The 20933-nt window shown below is 51.2% G+C and overlaps 1 protein-coding gene across 1 annotated transcript in view; it reads right to left on the bottom strand.

Moving 5' to 3' along the window:
* GSG1L (GSG1-like) overlaps positions 1–20933 on the bottom strand; it is a 50407-nt gene that overhangs the window by 5040 nt on the left and 24434 nt on the right. Inside the window, exon 4 of the mRNA XM_008566622.1 lies at positions 11502–11572. Coding sequence (XP_008564844.1) covers positions 11502–11572 — 71 coding nt within the window. The remainder of the gene's footprint in view (positions 1–11501; positions 11573–20933) is intronic.

Here is a 20933-nt window from a genome sequence, read left to right as displayed (position 1 = left end):
TTTTTTTTTTTTTTTTTTTTTTTTTTTTAACAAATGAAGAAAGCTTGGGAGAGGAGGATGAGGTAATTCCTGAGCTGAGCTTGAGGGTGAACCCCGCCCTCCTTCTGCTCTGAGATTCTGTACATTATGAAGAGGCTCTTTGTCCAACCTCTCCTGCGCATGCAGGCTCAGGGGGGAAACTGTACTTGGGTCTAACAGTCAAATCTAGGCTCCACCGCTTGCAAGCCGAGCAATTTTTTTTTAAAGCTGTGTGGCTTTTGACAAAGAACTTCACCTCTCTGAGCCTGCAAGAGAATGTGAGATGCAAAGGAGTCAGTACGAAGGCCCATGCATAGAAGCCCTTCCTTATCCAGTCTCAGACACTGGGTGGATGTGGAAATAACCTAATGCAGCACTAGAAGGGGGTTGCATTCAACAGCCTCTCTTCACAGATGAGGAAACTGAGGCCTGTGGGCGGGAAGAAATTTGCCCAAGGTCCCACTCAGAGGGTTGGGAGCAGGTACTTGGTTTTAAATTCCCTTCGAAACCCCCAGTCTTAGCAGAGTATTCAATGTGTAAGAGGTTCTCAAAATATGTGGTTTATCTTCATATTTAACCCAGATATCAAAACATGAACATATTTAACATCTGATTTCTTCCCATCCTAACTTCCCAATCCTCCAGTGGGAAGTCACTGTCTGGAACCCTCTTCAAGCACCAAGATTCCAGGGATCAGCTCCTGGCCCTGCTGAATTGAATTATATCACACTTACTGTTCCAAGATGGATTCACTGGGTTGGAAGGCTCTTTCAGAGCAAGGATGCCAGTGCCACCACAAATGCACAGATGAGGAAACTGAGGCACTTAGATGGGAACTAACATGCCCAAGGTCACACCGCAGCTGGTAGAGTGAGAGCAGGACGGTCTCCAGAGTGGCCAGGTGGCTGGTACTGGTGTTTCTGACCCCAAAGAAGCCCATCTTGGTCCCTTTACAAGGAAGCTGCTTCTGCCAACTCAACTGCCTGCTATCCAAGGTGCTGAACGCCTCTCCCTAGGATTCTCAGGCCCGTCCAGAGTGTCTGGCTGCCCAACCTTGAACTCTGCCCTCTAGAAAGGGATGGGATGTGGAGAGTGATGGGGAAGTGGATCAAGGCTGGCACGGAAATGTCTGGCTTTGGAGACCTGCCTGCTAGTGACAACATCATCCCTCTTCTATTGCCCAAAACGTCACCGCCTCAATGTGGGCACACTGATGCCTCTCCAAGTCAACCCTGCTCTGTGGATCTCTGCCATGAGGGGGCTTCAGAGATGCCATCGTATTTGGAAATATCTATTTACTTGTTTCCTCCCCATCTCCCCTACCAGGCCGTACATCACATGAGGACAGAGACCAGCTCTGTGTTTATTCACACCTGCATCCCAGCACCTAGCACGACTCCAGGCACAGTGTTGAGATGAATAAACAATGGAGGATTTGGGGAGGAGGAGGTTTGTGTGGGGCCCATGTGGAGGGAAGATCAGGTCTCTGGTCTACCTTGGGGCAGGTTGAATGGGGGCTCCATTCTCCTCTTTACTAGATCCATCTTCTGGGAACCCCATATTTCTGGGCCATAATATTCCCTTTGTCTCTTTCTCACACTTAGGATCAGGCTGAGTCCTCTTCACCTGCCACCTCTCCCCAGAGCCACCAGTTCCTTGGTTCCTCTATTAAACACGTGTTGGGCATGCACTGTGGGTGCCGGATCTACAGACATGAGTGAGACGCAGTGCTGTCCTCTGTGTGCTCACAGTCTAGTGAGGGTGACAGACACCTGCATGAAGAGATGGTAAGAGCAAACATGACTGCAGCTCTTACGTGTGCCAGGAGCCATTCCATGTGATTCACGTACACTGGCTCATTGTGCCGCCTAAAATACAAGCTAGGTGCCATTATGATCCCCATTTTACAGATGAGGAAACTGAGGCCCAGATACCTTAAGTCATTTGTCCAAGGTCTCACTGCTGGGATTTGAAGCCAAACAGCCTCACTCCAGAGCTTAGACCATAACCACCAAAACCTTCTGACTCACAGACAAGAGCACCAGAACAGTAGAACATGGAGATAAACACACACACCTCTGCCAGGGGGTGGGTAGGGGCTGGCTGCCCCCAGACATTTGAGCTGGTAGGGTTTGTCCCTCGTAGGGTTTGTTTTTGACCGGTGGAGGAAGGGCATTTCAGGCAGAAGGAACAAGGTGTGAAATAGATTCTTGGCAGGCAAAAGAGGCCTTCAGAAGGTGTGAAAACCTAGCGGTCTTGTGGTTGGGGGAAGGAGAGCAGCAGCATGGCCAGAAGACGCAGCACGTGGGGCTGGGGGCGGGGACTGGAGGCTGAGGTTGCACATGGTGCTGGTGCCAGGAGCAGAAGGGTCCAGTCTCCCTAAGGAGCACAGAGTTCATTCTGTACTTGAGGGTTTTTGCCTTATCGCCAGACGGATCTGATCCACACGCTTGTCCTGCTCCAAACTGAGGAACTGGGCTCTCTAGGGAAACCTGCATTTTAACACCTGCCCCAAGTGTTTCTTAGGATCAGCCATGACTGGGGTACTCCTACCTTGGACAAATACGGGTATAAAGAAGAATCGCATAGCTTTAGCTTGTAGACAGGCTTGTGACCCAGGACAAGGGACTGTGTCTCGGAACCTGAGTATCTTCACCTGTAGAACGGAAAAACTCGGAGCACCTGCCACGTGGGGACTGAGTGAGTTGAATTGTTCACAGATGTGTACTGGTGACCTACTGTGTGCCAGGCACTGGGGCTGTCACAGTGGATGTGGCCACAAGGTCTGTGTCCTCATGACATTTTCATTCTAGTTTTGGGGAGACTGGAAATGAACAAGTTAGCAAAGAAGGGTCTGGAGAGTGAAGAGTAACCCAAAGAAGAATGCAGCAGAGAGCGGTGGCGAGAGACACCCCTGTGGGGACGTGGGGGGGGCATGGTGCCTGATGCCCACCAGGGACGTTTCCACAGCCGGCTCTGGAGCACCGAGGGACTGGGGAAGACGTGATCGGGTTTCTGTCTTAGGAGGACGGATTGGAGGGGAATTGGCCCAAAAAGCAGTAACTTCTGTCTAGAAGTTGCTGAATAGCCCAAGCAAGTGACAAAATGCCGACTCACTCTTGGCAGTAGCCAAGGGACATGTATTGGCCTAGGGCCGAGTGCTACTTGGAATTTGGTCTGTGCACCAGCAGCATCAGCATCCCTAGGAACTTGGTAGAAATGCAGAATCCCAGGTCCCACCTCACACCTGCTGAACCAGGAGCCCTGAGGGTGGGGCCCTGGTGTCCTTTAACTAGCCCTCCACATGATTCGGATGCTAATGCTGGCTTAGATCTCTCCACCTCCAATGCCAGGGGCTCAGATACCTCCAAGCTGTGTGCCCATCTGCGCTCCCAGCAAATTGGCACTGGTATTTATTTCAGAAATATTGTCTGTTTCCATTTTAATAAAGGAAGCAACTCGAGCAGTACTATATTGGATTTGACTTTGATCTAATAAAAATGCCAAGTTGCTCTGGGCCCAGAAAAAGTCTTCCTTCAAATTCCCTCTGCTATTTTGGGGGCAGCAGCGACAGAGATCCATCTAGATGGAGCTCCCAGAAGCCACCTCTGTACCCAGCGAGTGACAGCGTCTCGCCGAGCCCAGCCTTACAGACACACCTGGCAAAATCAAAAGCTTGTCTTGGGTATTGAACTTGACAGCTGCAATCAGCTATAAACCCCAGTCACCCCAGAAAGGAAGATGCAGACACCTGGACCATACGGCAGCATCACCTCCATCAAATGTCACTTCTGATGTGCTCCTGAGCGAGCTCGTGGCACTGCAAAGCCCCAAAGGCAGGTTTCAAAAGCAAACGCTTTCCTCAGGGGAAAAAAAACTGTGGCAGAATCTATATCACAGTAGCCCAGAAAAAATAGCAACTTTGGGGGCAGTTAAGAGAGCCAAAAGTTTATGTAACTGTTTATGTAAAAGTGGCTGCTCAGATGAGAGGTGGGGGGAGAAAGTTGGAGGTTTAGAGCCAACAACTGAGCACCTACTACGTGCCACATGCTGTTCTAGGCTCTTGTGACATGCTGTTCTAGGGCCCTTGTAACAGTGGATGTGGCCACATAAACAAAATAGACACTGTCTATTCTCATGGAACTTAGTGGAGAGAGACAACAAAACAAAAACCAGGTGCAGAAATATCAAAAATCACTTCAGAGGACAAGTACTAGGAGGAGGAGAGACCGTGGTGACATGAGGGCCACAGGCAAGTTGGTGCTAATCAAGGAAAGCTCCTTGGAGGATGTGGCCTTTCAGCAGAGACTTAAAGATGAGACGAAGTCAGCCATGCAAAGATTTAGAGGGAGAGCATTTGGGCGGAGAGAGCAGGGAGTGCAGAGGCCCCACGAAGGGAGTGAGTTTTGCATGTTCAAGAAAGAGGAAGTCCAGGTGGCTGGAGAAGCACGAGAGAGAGGGAGGCTGCTGTGGATTGGCTGAATTGTGTCCCCAAAGTTCATATATTAGAAGTTTAGTCCCCACCATAACTGTTGAGGGTGGGAAATCCTATTATGGTCATTGAAAGGTGTGGCCTGGAACAGGTGATTACATTGTAGGATGGTGCCCTAGTGAGCGGATTAAAAATGGTGGTCAGGGACGTGGTTTTAAAAGGAGAGCACATGAGAGGTTAGTCTCTCTCTGCTCTGCCATTTTCTGCCATGCGAGACCCCTGGGTCACTGTCCCCACCACCAAGGCCTTCACCAAATATGTTCCCTGGACTTTGGACTTCCCAGCATTTGAAACTGTAAGCAGCAAATTTGTTTTCTTTATAAATCACCCAGTTCTGGGTATTTTGTTATAAGCAACAGAAACAGACTAATACAGAAAATTGGTACCAGAGAAGTAGGGTGTCGCTTATAACAAATACCTGAAAATGTGGAAGTGGCTTTGGAACTGGGTAATGAGCAAAGGCTGGAGGAATTTGGAGGAATAGTCTAGAAAAAGCCTAGTTGCTAGTGGGAGTTTAGAGGACAAGAAAACCAGGGAAAGGTTGGGGTGTCTGAGAGACTAGTTACACGGTGGCAAGCAGAATGCAGATAAAAATACGGACAGTAAAGGCCATTCTGAGAAGATCTTAGATGTAAATGAGAAGGGACTTACTGCACACTGGGGCAAAGATCACCCTTGCTATGAACTGGCAAGGAACATGGCTGCATTCTGTTCAAGCCCAGAAGTTTTACAGAATGTGGAACTTCCAGGTGCTGACCCAGAGTATTTGGTAGAAGAAATTTCTAAGGTGCAAAGTATTCAGGAAGCTGCACGGCTACTTGCAGCAGCCTACACTGAGTTATGGCGGCAAAGGCATGACATAAAGCCAGAATTTGCAGCCTGGCCATGTGGTAGAGAAGCGGAGAGCATTTTCAGGAGAAAAATGCAATGGTGCTAAGATTAGTACAAAAGAAAGGGATTGTCAAGAGAAGAGGAAAAGGCCCTGGAGGCATTGCAGAAGCCTCTGGGGCCCACCCTTCCATTTCAGGCCCAAAGGTTTAGGGAGAAGCAATGGTCTTGGGGAACAGGCCTGAGGTGCCCTCCATGGGCTCACTGCCCAGGACCACCTCAGGAAACTGCTTCCAGTACCAGCACCCCAGCTGCTTTGGCTGCTCCAGCAGTGGCTAAATGGGCCTGAGGTATGGCTGGACCTGTAGCTTTGGAAAATACAAGCCAGAAGGCTTGGCGGCGTCCACATGGTGTTAGGTCTGCAAGCTTGCAGAATGCCAGAGCCGGGAAGGCTTGGGAACCTCCACTCCAATTTCAAAGGATGTATGGAAAAGCCTGGCGGCCCAGAAAGAGATCTGTCACGGGGCACAGTCACCACAAGGAGTCTTCATTAGAACAATGCCGAGCAGAAATGTGGGGTCGGAGTTGCAGAAGAGAAACCTCATCAGTGCTGTGTTTAGTGGAGTTGTGAGAGCAGGACCACCATGGAGACCCCAGACCTGTGGAACTACGAGTGTGCAGTGCCAGCCTGTGAGAGCTAAGGCATCACCTGAGACCAGGAAAGCCATAGGAGCAGAGCTGCCTGAGGACTCGGGGACCCAACCCCCACACTATCATGCAGAGGAGGTCGAACATGGAGTCAAGGTGCATGTTTCTCCAGCTTTGAGATTTAATGCCTGCCCTGATAGGTTTCAGACTTGTTTGGGACATTTTACCCCTTTCTTTTGGCCTATTTCTCCCTTTTTGAGTGGGAATATGTACCCTGTGTTTGTCCCACCATTGTATCTTGGAAGTAGATAACTTGTTTTGGACTTTGAACTTTGGGCTTTTGCCTTGAAACAAGACCTTGGGGACAAAATGAATGTATTTACATGTGAGAAGGACATGAACTTTGGGGGCCAGAGGCGGGATGCTGTGGATTGATTGAATTGTGTCCCCAAAGTTCATATATTAGAAGCTTAATTCCCACTGTAACTGTTAAGTGTGGGAAATCCTGTTATGGTAATGAAAGGCGGGGCCTTGAAGAGGTGATTGGATTGTAGGACCTTAGTGAATGGATTAATAATGGTGGTCAGGGGCGTGGTTCTGAGGGCTTTAAAAGGAGAGTGCATGAGAGGTGAATCTCTCTCTGCTCCTCCATGTGAGACCCCTAGTCTCCACCAAGGCCTTCACCAGCTGTGTCCCCTGGACTGTGGACTTCTCAGCCTCTGAAACTGCAAGCAATAAATTTCTTTTCTTTATAAATCACCCAGTTCTGGGTATTTTGTTATAAGCAACAGAAACGGACTAATACAGAGGCAGAGTAGGAGGAGATAAGGTCAGCAGGAGTGGCCTCAATCCCAGGGTGAGGGGAAAGATCTAAATGCCAATCTGAGTTGATTTGCCTTTCAGCTCCTCAGTTTCTCCATCTACATGAGAAGAAGGATCCCTGCTTCTCAGGGTGGATCAGCCATCAAATGAGAAGGCAGGAGGTGCTCAGCACAGACCCGTACACGTAAGTGTTTAATATTGCGGGCTCCCGACATCCCTCCTCCGCTGTCCCTCCTGCCGACAAGTCAGCCCCATCGCAAGATCAAGCAGCTGCTCCTTGAAGAAATATTGCAAACTTGTCCAGGCCTTTCCAAAATATTTTCTTCGCCAAAAATCTACCAGCAGCTAAGAGGCCGAATTCTGGAGATGGTATCATTTTCCTAGTCCATCTAACCAGCTGCTCCTCCAGAACCCAAGGTCTGTGAGCTCTGAGGCTGGCCCCCATGCTCAGCAGCCTGCTGGGGACCTGGCAGTGCACCCACTGACTGACACAGGGCGGCTCACCCCAGCGGTCCAGGGTATGGGCTCTGGAGTCAGACTGGCAGGGTTCAAATCCCAGCTCAGCTGTGCAATGTTGGGTAAGCCACAGTCTTAACCTCCCTGGGCCTCAATTTCCCTGTCTGTAAAATGGGGCTGTACTTAGGATTAAATGAGTGGAGAGTGTAATGTCCTCAGAACATATACAAGGAAGGGTGAGATATTATGACCACAGCTGGTGGGACTGAGTCCTTCTGGTCGGCTGCTTTCATAATCATCACTACACTGTAGAGTTCCTACCAAGTTGGACCACCCTTTGCTAAGACCCTTCCCCTCCCTCCCTCTCCTGCCCCTCCTTTGCCTGAGCTGGAGGAGGCACCACCTCTGTCATCACGGTGCATGCCCTGATCCCGTTACTGCCCTGGCCACACAACACAGCTGTGGCTTGGGGCTGTCTCCTCAGTGGGACTGGGAGCTCGCCAGGTCCAGTAACATGCCTTATTCGTCTCCGTGTCTCCAAAACTCAGAGAAGCCTCTTTAGTAGAGATTTGTTAAATGAACAAATAAATAGCTTCTGGATAGTCTCAGAAGCAGCCTACTTTAGGGTAACTGAAGCAACAGGATCCTTCATGCTAGCATTCCTGCCCCCACTCCTAGCTCCCTCCTTCAGCTCTGACAACAGATGGGGACATGGGAGTCCCTAGCACCTCTGCTGGCCCCTGGAAGAGATGGCCCTGCCTGCTGATGCTGGGTGGCCTGATAAAAGGCACACATGGCAGAAGGGTTGTGGGATGTGAGGCTCTTTTCTTTCCAGAGAAGCCAGGATTTGAAAAACTCTAGGGGTAGCTGACAGCTTTTCACAGCCCCTTCCCCACCAGCTTCCACGGCCCCGCTGAGCCCCTGGGGTTGCTTTACTGTCTGCCCCCCGCACCCCACACTGTTCCCGATAATTCCATCAGTCCCTCGGCTTCAGCTATCTTAATTCCCATCCCATCCTGCTGCCCTTTTAAGCTCCCCTCCATCTACCCGGCTGCCTCCAGGATGTGCCCATGAGCCTCTCAAACACCACCCAGACAAGGCATCATGGTGCTTCACAAACGCTCCCTCCCAGATCCTTCCATCAACACCCCCACACCCTGGACTGCTCCAGCAGAAATTCCATGCGTATCCCAGCATCCCCGGTTCCTCCCCCCAACCCCAATGCCTCACTCGAATCGCTCCAAGCTGATGCTGTGGGGCTCCTTCCCCCACCCCGTGGCAGCGCACACTGCCGACCTCCAACTGCACAAGGAGGGCTTTCCCCACAGGCCCCATGCCCTCTGCCCATGGCCTGAGCCAGAAGTGCCAGAGAATTCATGCACCCCCACCGCCACCCCCAGCAGCCCTCAAACCATGACCCAGGAGAGTTCCTGTCCTATCTGTGGGATGACTCAGAGCTCCATGCTGGTTGCCCGAGTCCCCCAGTGGGGCCCACAGTGGTGACTGGCTGGACACTTGCCGGTCACTGGCCATCTCCCTTCCCTGCTCCTGCTTGTGTTTACCACCATCACCTAAATAAAGTGCTTGCTGTTGAATCCCCGCCTCGGGGGTCTGCTCCCAGGGGAACCCAAACTAAGACACTGAAAATTCTCCCAGCAAAGAGTTCTTGAATCCCCCCAGTTTTATCTCCATTGCCGGTTTGGGCCACCACAGTGTCTCCCAGGAATGACTCCACAGTAAAAGTTCTGTGACTCTCCGAGGCCCCAAGCTGGTCTTCTGGCCTCTCCTCCTGCTTCCCTCCAGTACTTGTCCCACATTGCAGAGATATGTACACCAACAGAGAGATGGCAGATGGACAGACACAGATGATAGGTATAGGTGATAGATAGATACAGACGACAGGTACAGATAGGTGATTGACAGACAGGTGAGGGAGAGAGGCCATCTGGGCATGTCTCTTCCCTGCTTAAAATGCCCGGGCCCCACTGCAGACTCAGCCCCTTCTGCCCCCGGCACAGCGACCTCCTCCCGCGGTCCCCTCGCCTCACTATCCAGCCCATGTCCCGCTCTCCCGCTGCCCCTCCTGCCCTGGCCCCGCTGGCCCCATGGCTGTCGCACGGACGCCATACGCTCCTTCCTGCCTCAGGACTCCACACGCCCAGGCCTCTGCCTGGAAAGCTGTCTGCGCGCTGATTCCTTCTCAGCCTTGAGGTCCCAGCTCCAGTAGCTCCGCAGAGAGGTGACTCTAATGTAGCCTCCCCGTTTCCTCCTGGTCATGCCTGAGCACCGTCTGCACCTGAGATTGTCTGGTTCTCACAGGAGGCCACTCACTGATTCTCCCTCCAGGACCTAGCACAGGGCAGGCATACAGCAGGTGCTCAATAAATACTTGTTGAGGGGACGAAAGGTGGGAATCGCCCATGGGCGGTGGGCCTATCCTGTGCGTCTGAGGACTTTCATGAGGAAATGCTGCGTGGGAGGTCAGCCTGCTGCCAGAGCTGCGGTGAGGGCGTTTGCAGTTACCCCTGACCCCAGGTGCTGTCACTTGATTCCAGGGCTTGCTTGTGGGGCCAGACTGGCTCCCCTTGACTGTTTCCATTCTCAGGCCTCAGAGGTCTGGCCTTTCCCCCACCCAGTGCCCAGATGCCCCTGAGACAAGCCCCGGGGCTTCTGTCCACCCTGCAGGGAGCCTTTATTAGTCCCAAACAGGGGAGCTGATAAAGTTCCAGAACATGCCAGGGTTCTCAGCCCTTATCCCTACTGGGCACTTCCTGAACCCCTCTCAGATGGATTCTGTTACCCTGAGGCAGGATATCCGCAGCCACCTCCATCCCCTGGCTCCTGACTCCTTCCTCTAAGAAGCCCTCACTGGCATGAAACCAGGATGTGTGAGCCCAGCAGCCACTTCAGTGCCACCCCCTGTTCCTCAAGCAGGAAACTGGAATTTGGCCACCTTCCTGGACCGATGCCTCCCACAGGAGCCCCCCTCCCTCAGAGGGAAGACACCCTCTCCTCTCCAGCTGGGCCTGCTCCCAAGCTCCTGGGCTGGCTGCCATCTCCTCCCCCCAGCACGGTGTTTCTCCTTCGGTTACCAGGATCATGGGACTTGGAGGCAGACAGACCTCAGCTTAAATCTCTGCTGTCTTAGTTTGGATTCCCCAGGGTGGACTGTGAGATAAGAATTTGAGTGTGGATGATTAAGGAGGTGCAGGGAAACGTGGCAGAGAGAGGAACGTGGCACAGGGAAGGCAGGAAGGTCTCCGCCATCCAATCACTACTGACTCTTCATCCTACGGGGAAACTGCAAAACGCCCGCTCAGGGGATCCCACCCTGGGATGAGGGAGCTGGGGTGTCTGCACACCAACTTCCCCAGCACTTCAGCATTTGGTGGGAGGCGGTGGGGAGGCCCCCAGGCACAGAGATGCACATACAGATGGAAGTCACTGGGGCTTCCTAGCAGGTCTGGGAGATACACGCAGGGCATGGACAGTGTCTGCTGTAACTCCTCTGCCATGTACCAACTACGCTGTGTGACCTCAGGCAAGTTACTCTACCTCTCTGAGCCTTAATTTCCTCCTCTGCAAAATGTAGATAGCAGTCCTGGCTGTGGGGGTTGGGGCGGCAAGAATATGAGCTCAGGCATGAAAAGCCCTCAGTGCAGGGTGGGATGGGCAGGGAACGCCTGGTGGGCATTTAGCAGGCACAGCTGAGATTTGACCGTTTCACCTTAATCTTCCATGGGCTCTTTCCTTTTCTATCTTCAGCAAGGTCCTTTCTCTCCTTTCACCTCCCCTCTGCTTTCTGGCCCCAACATTTGTTTTCCAAATGGATGCCCTAGATTCTGTCTTATGGTGTCCCCCACAGTGAGACATATGAAGTCAATGCGTTCTAAGCTGTCAAGAGCACCCACGGCTCAAACAAATCTTGTCCACTGTCCCCTCCCTGACTTAACTCATTCTGCCCAGAACTGTTCTCCCTTGGGCCAATGGCTAAGGCAGCCTGCACTTGGGCTGTGCCTTCCCACGCCAGCTTCCCTCTTCCTTTTTGAGCATTTCAACACCACCATGAGGGCTACGGCTGCTGCATGCAGAGGATTTGCCACGCTGAGACACCAGCCTCAGTTTCCCCATCAGTGGCGTGTCTGTGGGAGACGTAGGGGTGCAAGGGGAGGCTGGCCTGGCTCATCTCCAGGGGGTCCTCGTACTCCGATGACAGCAGGCAGATGAAGCCACTTACGGGTCGGGTATCGTTCGTGGCGACAGTCTAAGCGAAGGTCTTCCTCCTCGATCCCATCCCCCTTCTCGATCCTGGAAAGAAAAAAGCAAAACCCAAAAACCTACATAAGAAAGAGCAGGATGAGCGGGCAGAGACCCAGGACCTGAACATATGCAGCCCTCCCCCCTTTCTCGGAGAACATTCCCCAAAGTGACTTTCCTCCCGCTGTGCATGGGATCTTTCCACAACCCTGTGAGATGGGCGTCATTACTCCCATTTTATTGATGAGGAAACTGAGGTGTTTGGAGGTGATGTGACCAACCCAGTGCCACACGGCTAATCATTTAGAGGCAGGATAGGGATGCAAACCTGTTGTTCTCACAAAAAGATGAACATTAGTTACATGCAAATGGTGTATTACAAAAGAATGTGTACAGTTTGATTTGTTTTAAAAAATTATATACTGATATGCACAAAAATTATTTGGCAGAACATGTACCAAAAGGTTAGTGGTGATCATCCCTACATCACAAAAATGCAGGTGATTAAATCTGAAGCCTTCTTTTTGCTCAGCCCTATTTTCTGATTTGGGGGCAATGAACTTTTATTAGCTACAGAACATTTCTTCACTAAATTATAGCACTTTCTAAAGACAATTCTACATACAAATAAAGCCCTGGCCTTCCGAATTCTGGCACAGAGTTCTCTCCCACCAACAAGTGCCAGAGTTTCTCAGGTGGCGTTTCTGTCTCCTCTGGCATCTCAAGGTCACCGCAGCCCCAGAGGGGGCAGCCTCCATGGGGTGGCAGGACCTGCAGAGAGGAGGCAGTGCGCTGTGACACAGCCCCACGTCGGCAGCCTCACCCCACCGCACGGATGGCTGGGCCAGAGCATGGGGCACCGTGTTCCCTCACTGCACCTCCATTTGTAACCAAAATAAATTCCAGAGCTCCACACAGCCCAGTCCAAATGTGCACCACATTTACAGAAACACAATCTAGTCCCCCCACGTCAAAACAATTCTAGTCAGGGCCAGCCCGGTGGCGCACTGCTACAGTGCGCCGCTTGGGAGTGCGGCGGCGCTCCCGCCAAGGGTTCAGATCCCGCATACAGACCGGTTCCCGCTCACTGGCTGAGCGAGGTGCGGGCGCAGCACCGAGGGTTGCGATCCCGTTGCCGGTCCCAGTCCAGTACGGGCGCAACACTGAGGATTGCGATCCGTGTTGCCGGACATGGAAAAAAAAAAAACAATTCTAGTCGTTATTGTCCCTTCTGAAGAACACGGAAGGTTATTCCATCTCATACCTACAGCCACACATCTGACATCTTTCCTCTGTTCCTCTCTGCATTTCACCTGCCTTGCAGCTGTCCTGAAACCCTTCTCACCCCGTGCCTCATTTCAGTGTTTTCCCAAATGCTTTCAAGGGCCCCGACAGGGCATCTCCCCTTCCTTCTCCCGCCCTCTCTTTCCGCTGCTGTCCTCTCTTCTCTCACACGAGCGTGTTTTAGTCCTTTCCAAAGCCCCTGCCCCATCTCTGTCCTCTGATTCTTCCATCACTCAGTTTAAACTAAACTCAGTTTATCTCTTCCACTATATTCTCACAACACACTCTGACATCACATGTGTGGGGGTTTCTCCACCACCAGCAAGCAACCGGTTCTGTAGCAAACGCCAGCTGGGCATCCTCTAACTTAACTCAGTCCTGATACTATCTACCTGGAGATAGCATCAGACCCCACGGGGTGAGGGCCAGCACTAAGACAGAAACGCAGAGGAAGATCAGAGTCCTGCCTTGGGGAGCCAGGAACCGTGGACANTGGGGTGGCAGGACCTGCAGAGAGGAGGCAGTGCGCTGTGACACAGCCCCACGTCGGCAGCTTCACCCCACCGCACGGATGGCTGGGCCAGAGCATGGGGCACCGTGTTCCCTCACTGCACCTCCATTTGTAACCCAAACAAATTCCAGAGCTCCACACAGCCAAGTCCAAATGTGCACCACATTTACAGAAACACAATCTAGTCCCCCCACGTCAGAACAATTCCAGTCATTATTGTCCTTTCTGAAGAACACGGAAGGTTATTCCGTCTCATACCTACGGCCACACATCTGACATCTTTCCTCTGTTCCTCTCTGCCTTTCACCTGCCTTGCAGCTGTCCTGAAACCCTTCTCACCTCGTGCCTCATTTCAGTGTTTTCCCAAACGCTCTCAAGGGCCCTGACAGGGCATCTCCCCTTCCTTCTCCTGCCCTCTCTTTCCGCTGCTGTCCTCTCTTCTCTCACACGAGCGCGTCTCAATTCTTTCCAAAGCCCCTGCCCCATCTCTGTCCTCTGATTCTTCCATCACTCAGTTTAAACTAAACTCAGTTTATCTCTTCCACTATATTCTCACAACACACTCTGACATCACATGTGTGGGGGTTTCTCCACCACCAGCAAGCAACCAGTTCTGTAGCGAACGCCAGCTGGGCATCCTCTAACTTAACTCAGTCCTGATACTATCTACCTGGAGATAGCATCAGACCCCACGGGGTGAGGGCCAGCTCTAAGACAGAAACGCAGAGGAAGATCAGAGTCCTGCCTTGGGGAGCCAGGAACCGTGGACAAAAACCAGTAAGTACATATACCATAATATCACAACCTCTTAATCCTAGTTGCTCAGCCAGAAGCTTGGGGCTGGATGAGGAGACAAGGGGAATGACAAGCATTGATCTTTTTGATTCCCTGAGATCATTCATTCATTCACTCATTCATTTATTCGCCAGGAACTTCCTAAGGACCTACTCTGTGTGGTTTGCACCAGATGCTGTACACAGGACAGAACGGTAGATTTCATAGTCTGCCCTCCGAGAGCTTCCCGCCTAGCAGGGAAGACAAGCAAGCCCATGAGTCAGAAAATGACAGGCATCGAATAACCACCCAAGTACTGTCCATGCCGTCTGTGCCGAGGGGCCAGGCCTGTGCTTCCCTGGGAACAAACTCTGGACACAATTTCTGTTTACAAATATCTTCTATGGCCTGGGTGGCCCCAGATGACAAAACAAAGGCCTGTTTGTTGATGCTATAGGAAGGCAAATTTTAGTTCAGTATAAGGGAGGATGTCCTCTTTATTTTTTGTCTCTTAATTCTTTGTTATTTTCTTGGTAACATAAGCTTGTTCAAAAAACAAAAATTTCAACACCATAGAGAAAGCAAAAGTCTCCTATAATCACATCTCCAAGTAGTGGGACCATCACTATTAGTAGTGTGGTATTTATCTTTGCAGGACTAATACTCTTTTCATACATAAATAGCCTCCAATTAAACATAATGTTTTATAACCTGAGGTTTTTTTTTCCACTTACCAAGCAATTTCCAATATCTTCCATATGAGTACACCTAGATCTCTCTCATCTTTTTTCTCCTAGTTATATATGAAAAAATAACTAATATTCAATACTGTATTGATAGACATTTAGGTGTTTTCTAATTTTTTCACTCTTCCAAATAATGGCGCATGTCTGTCTAGTCAGGTGGTGAGTTCCCCATCACTGGAGGTACTCAAGACTGGAGTATCGTGAAGCTGTAATAGGATTCGAACATTGGATGGGAGGCTGGACCAGGTAACTGAGCCCCATCCTCGCCTGCGCACCACCTGCCCGGACGTATCCAGCGCCTCTGGGTCAGCAGATGCCAGTCCTGCTATGTAAAGAGTTCCCACATCCTCCTGCATTTCACAGCCTTAACCTTGAACCTATTCCTTGATCTGCCCCGGGCTCGCAATTCTCCCACCTTCTATGTTGAGATTCACCTCCTCCGTCAAGCCTCATGCTGGCCGCCTCCTTGGTCTCTGCTGGGAGCTCAGCCCTGGGAAGTGGGGCCCAGTAAGCAAAGGGGCTGGAGTCTAAAGAGAGAAGCCCCAAGTTCACAGCTAACAAATCACATAACACCCGCCAATCAGTGAGCATCTGTGTGGGCCAGGCCTTGCGCAGAGAGTCCCCTGCCCTTGGAGCTCAAGCCTGTCTTACACATAGACAAATAATTATGGCTTCACGTGCTAAGTTTGGAGCTAGAAGTATGTTAAGGAGGTTGGCAGAGTAAATAACTGTCTAGTCCAGGGGTTGGCGATCTTTGTCTATAAAGGTCTGGGAAGTAACTCTTGGAGGCTTTGGAGCCAGATGGTCTCTGTCATGATGACTCTGCCTTTGCCGTGTGAAAGCAGAGCAGACAATACCACACAGATGGGCCTGGCTGTTTGTAGATCTTTGTTTACAATGGCAGGTGGTGGGTGGGATTGGCATGCAGGAGGTGGCATGTTAACCCCTGGTGGAGCCCAGCGCTTCTTAAAGTGGTTGCCCATTGAAGTCGCCAAGGGAGCTTTAAATCACTCCAGGCAGCTGTAATGTGCAGCCAGGGTTGAGATTCACTGGTGCAGGGACCAACAGAGGCTGCTTGGGAGGTGACGCTCAAGCTGCATCATGAGAACACAGGACCTGCTCCACTTCCCAGACAGGGAGTTGAGCTCCAAGCCACCTCTGCCCGTCTTTCTATGATGCTGTGTTGCCATTTTAGAAAGAGCTGGTTTCCTTGCACAAACTCAGTCCTCTCCATGATTCAACAATGCAAATGCCAGATCTGTAGGGTCTGCAGGGTCTTGGCAGCTGTGTGGGGCATGGCTAAGGCTTGACAGTGGTGAGGCCTCTCTTCTGCAGCCTCCTCCAGGGCCAAAGGTCCCCAATAGCAGGGCTCCCTGGCAGGAGACACACAGAGGAAAAGGGAGGCTTTCGGCACGATGGGACCTTGGGCCCTGGAGGGAGGAGGCATCGTGGCCGAGCTCAGCGTTGCCACTCTCGGGCAGCATGACCCTGTGGGACTCACTGGCTGCTCTGAGTCCCAGTTTTCTTATGGGCGCAAGGGGCCTGATAGTGGTGGTCAAAGTCATGACAGTAACGACCATCACCGCTGCCTCCCTGGCTGTGGTAAGGACTGAAGCCCAGGACCTGGCACAGAGTAAGGGCTCAGAACATTTCAGCTACTGCTATTTTAAAACTTGTTTAATAGTCTGTCTTCCCCGAAGCATTTTCAACTCGGGGAGAAGAAGGATGGAGTTGACTAACGCTCTACTCGCAGCCTCGGCGTCTAGCGCGGTGTTAGGCACGAAGCATCTCCAGCAATGCAAGAAAGGAAGGAAGCGAGAAAGGGGCTAGGAGGCGGCCAAGGAAACGAGGGGAAACAGTCCGGAGCCAGGAACAGCCGCACGGGAGGCAGCCGGCCATCAGGGACGCAGAGCTCCACGTTGCAAAGGAGCAACAGCAAATGACATCTCCCTTTGATTTGAGCTGTAATTTCCTGCAGGAAACAGTGTGTGCTTCTGAATATGGTTCGCTTTTTTTTTTTTTTTAATGGTGGTGTGAGAAATTACCCACAAATCTAAATAAGTGCCTTGAAGAGTTAATGGGGATGCTTGGTGTGACAGGTTCAGAACGGGAGTCAGGAGGGACGGTGCCCCAGTGGGTCACGTCCCTCCTCTGGGTCTCGGGCTCCTCCTCTGTGAGGGATTAGAGTGGGGGCTCCACCACTTACCAACCACTGGAGCCCGGACACGTCCCTTATCCTCCCCAAGTCTTGATTTCCTCATCTGATAAATGGGTATATAATGTACCTACCTCATAGGGTTGCTGTGAGGATTAAACAAATTAATAAATGTAAAGCTCAGTCTGGTTAGAGTCTGGAGAACACGGCTCAGCACTTGCTATTATGACCACCCTTGTCATAGCTGTCATTACTATTGTCATCATCACCATCCTCACTGCTGGGGCCTCGGTGGTTCTGTCACTCTGTGGCTCCACGTCCAGCTCTGCCTCACAGCTCCAAGCATGGACAACATTACTTGAACGTATTAACCAGACCCTCCCAACAACATGCTCCCTTCTTCCTTTCCGTCATTTACACCTGTCGCTGCTGGTACCTCAGGAAAGGGAGATTTCCAAAGAAGCAGAGAAAAGACTTCGAAGTATCAAAAACCTCTAGATTCAAGGCGGACAGAACCCACAGGAGGTCACAGCACAAGCATCTGCCTCAGAAGTGGAAGAGTCTCTCCAAATTGGGGACACAGAGAGTCAGAACAGAAGCTGAGTCTGATTTGGTGCTGTGGTGCCCAGAAAAGGGAATGAGCCCCAGGGAAAGATGACAATAACAGAGGCACCTGCTCAGACATTACCAGCATCTGTCCCATTTTACAGATGTGAGAATTAAAGCTAAGAGAGTTGCACAACTTGCCCAAAGTTTAGTGGTGTGCGGTCAATGCTCATGCCTGGGGCTACAATAGAAAAAAGAGCCCAATTCACACTGTTGATGACATCCCTGGGGTAATTACTCTCACCATGACTGACTTGAGGCTACCATGGTGACATCCCTGAACAGGGATCCAGGGAGAGATTTGCACAGTCGGCTCTCGCAAGCCAGTCCGGATGGGCTCCACCCCTGCAGCAGGCTAGTGGCAGGGCAGGGCTGGGACTTGAACTCCAGTGTATGGGTCCCTGGAGCTCTGCAGACTCCCGGCAGACAGGAGACTTGCAATCAGGCCCCCCCAGATGCACCTGCATTGTGAGGTCCTAGTGGAAAGTGGGGCTGGGACCACCCAGAACTGCAGCAGAAGTGCCAGCAGCTATCTGGGATGACTGAACCATCACACAGTCACTGCCCCAATAACCCACCTGGAAGCTGAGGCCGGGTGCTTGCGCTTTCAGAGAGAAGAGAAGGATGCGGGCAAGTCATGGGAGCTGGGAGCCTTGGAGGACACTGAGGGGGGTTTCAGAGTGGGCCAGACCAAGGTCTCTTCAGGAGGTCCTGCAGCACCTGCAGGCCTAATTAATTCCAGGGCAGCCAGGGGCATCGGCAGGGCACCACCAGGCCTTATCTCTGCTATGTGGGGTGGGTGCCAGGTGCCCCAGGGTCTCTCCCGCACAGTGCTCCCATTCCTGCACATTCTCCACCCCATGTGGCCCCCACCAGGCCTTATCTCTGCTATGTGGGGTGGGTGCCAGGCGCCCCAGGGTCTCTCCCGCACAGTGCTCCCATTCCTGCACATTCTCCACCCCATGTGGCCCCGTCTGTGCCATCATCAAAGCCAGCTTGTCTCTCCCTGGCCCCAGGGTAGCTGTTTCCCGAATCTCCAGCCACTGCCTGAACTGACAATCTGTACACTGTGCTTCCCAAACTATCCACCTGTCATAAAGGGCTAGGTTTTTTTCACCTTAATTTTCAATTTACTTTGTGCCAATTCTTTTGTAATGAATAAAAATGAAATGGAAAAAAGTATATACAAAAGGCAAGCTTGGGTATCCCAGCAATGTCAACATAATATGAAAGTTTCCAAATGTTTATCTCAATTTCTGCCCTTATATCTTCGAGGACATTTGCGAAAAAGCATCCGTCCAGGGACCACACTTTGAGTAGCTCTGATCTGTAGGACCCTTCTTTCTCCAGTGTCCTCTGCAGACCACGTGCCCCTGCTGACCCCATGACCAGGGCTGTATCTGCTGTGTCCTCCAGCTCAGCACTTGCCAAACTTCAAGGTGCCCAGAGATCATCTGAGGAGCTTGTTAAAATGCACATTCTGGTTCAGCAGGTCTGGAGCAGGGCCTGAGATTCTGCATGTCTCACAGGCTCCCAGGTGAAGCCAATGCAGTCGGGTCTAGATCCCACTTGAGCAGCCAGGCTTTGGATGTGTGTGGGGCTCCATGAAGCCCAGGACTCCAGTCCCCTCGCCATAGTCCTGGTGACAAATGGACACCATCAAGGAGCGAGCTGTAGAGAAGGTTGGGCATGAGAGTCTCCCACCTCTCAGTCTTCCTCCGGCTCGGCTGGCTGATGTTTGGCAGAAAAAGTGGGAGTTCAGGGAGAGAACATTCCTCCCAGATGTTCCTTCCAGATGTTCCTCCCCATCCTTTGATCATTTTCCATTTCCAAGACTGTCCTGTGCTTGCTGCCTTCCTTGCAGAATGGTGTTGGTCAGTGATCTAATTGCGTGACTGTGCGAGGGCCCTGCAATCTCCTGCCAGTGCCACCTCTAATTTCTGGGCACAATGCTCCTCTCTAGAATAAACAGTGATTTCAAAGGATCCCCAACAAAGAGTGACAAAGCACAAGGTGTTGCCAAGAAGTAATATTCAAGCAGGGAAAACCGTGAGTGAGATGGAGCTGTGCTCAAAGAGTCTCAGAGGTTAAACAGCTAAGAAGCTGTCACAGAGCACAAAGAACACATTGAGTTTTAAATGGTCAATTTACAATGGAATGAAGAATGGAATTAAAAGGAATTTTGGCAAATAAATGACCACAGGTAGTAAAATTATGATTCCATAACATCATGTCAAAAGGGCCATTCCTAGATAGGGGAAAATAAATGGGATTTTTAAAAGAATCTTTTTTTTTCTTTTTCCATTTTTTGAGTAATATAATCATAATACAAAGCATTTGGAAAACAGCAGAGAAGTTAAAGCTATCCACAATGTCAATGCCCGGGTAGAGTATCTCTGGCTAGTTTATGATTTTGTCTCCTACTTCTTTAATACTGGATTTTAGAACAAGACATCCAGATATTAACACCTTGAGATTATTTTTAGAATTGCATGGGTTAAAAATTATTACTTGCAAATACAAATAATCACTAGCATTTGCAGCACCCCTACTCCAAGCCCCCATCCCCACCTTGGACAGCCTCTAAGGGGTTCCTCCAGTCTCAAGGGCCCCACTGATGATGTGAAAACCTCTAGATTTGTTTTGTCTCAGAAGAGGAGAGAACAGAGGAGCAGAGTCACAGAGGTGGAGATGCCCAAGGCATGAGGCTGCTCAGTGTGGCCAGGGGGACACTGGGGAAATGTTGGGGAGCGCTGCAACAGAGAGCTGCGGAGGCAGGGGAATGACCTGGCTGGGGAGCTGCAGGGGTCCAGCGAGGCTCAGACAGAAAGATGGGGGCAGTTACTCTGATACATTGGCATATTGAAGCAGCATTTAGGCTGCTGGGGAGAACAGATTGGAGGAGGCAAAAATGGATGTGCAGAGACCACATAGGAGACTGCTGGATTCCCCCAGGTAGGTGCTGGTGCAGCCTTGGACTAGGACAATGGGAATGGAGACAGAGAGAAGAGGATAAACTGTGGGGAGAATCGCTGGGCTTGTGACGAACAGACATGGGGGTGGTGAGGATGAAAGGGGCCCATCAGGACTTGCCGATTTCTGGGTTGCACAAGCAGGGCCACTTACAGAGAGAGACGCCAAATAGGACTGGGTTTGGGGGTGAATATCATGATAAGTCTTGGGCGTGTTGATATGAGGTTTCTTTGAGAATCCAGAGTGGAAACACCAAGGGGACAACTGGATATGGCATTGAGCGGGTAGAGGGGACTCAGATCGTGGGAGTCCTCGGCCACGCAGCCCCTGAGGGTGACATCAGAACAGGAGGGAAGAGAGCTA

This window comes from Galeopterus variegatus, unplaced genomic scaffold (assembly GCF_000696425.1).
Source record: "Galeopterus variegatus unplaced genomic scaffold, G_variegatus-3.0.2 Scaffold256, whole genome shotgun sequence".
Classification (NCBI taxonomy): domain Eukaryota; kingdom Metazoa; phylum Chordata; class Mammalia; order Dermoptera; family Cynocephalidae; genus Galeopterus; species Galeopterus variegatus.
Note: the sequence above shows the minus strand (reverse complement) of the source record. Positions and strands in the feature narration are given on the sequence as shown.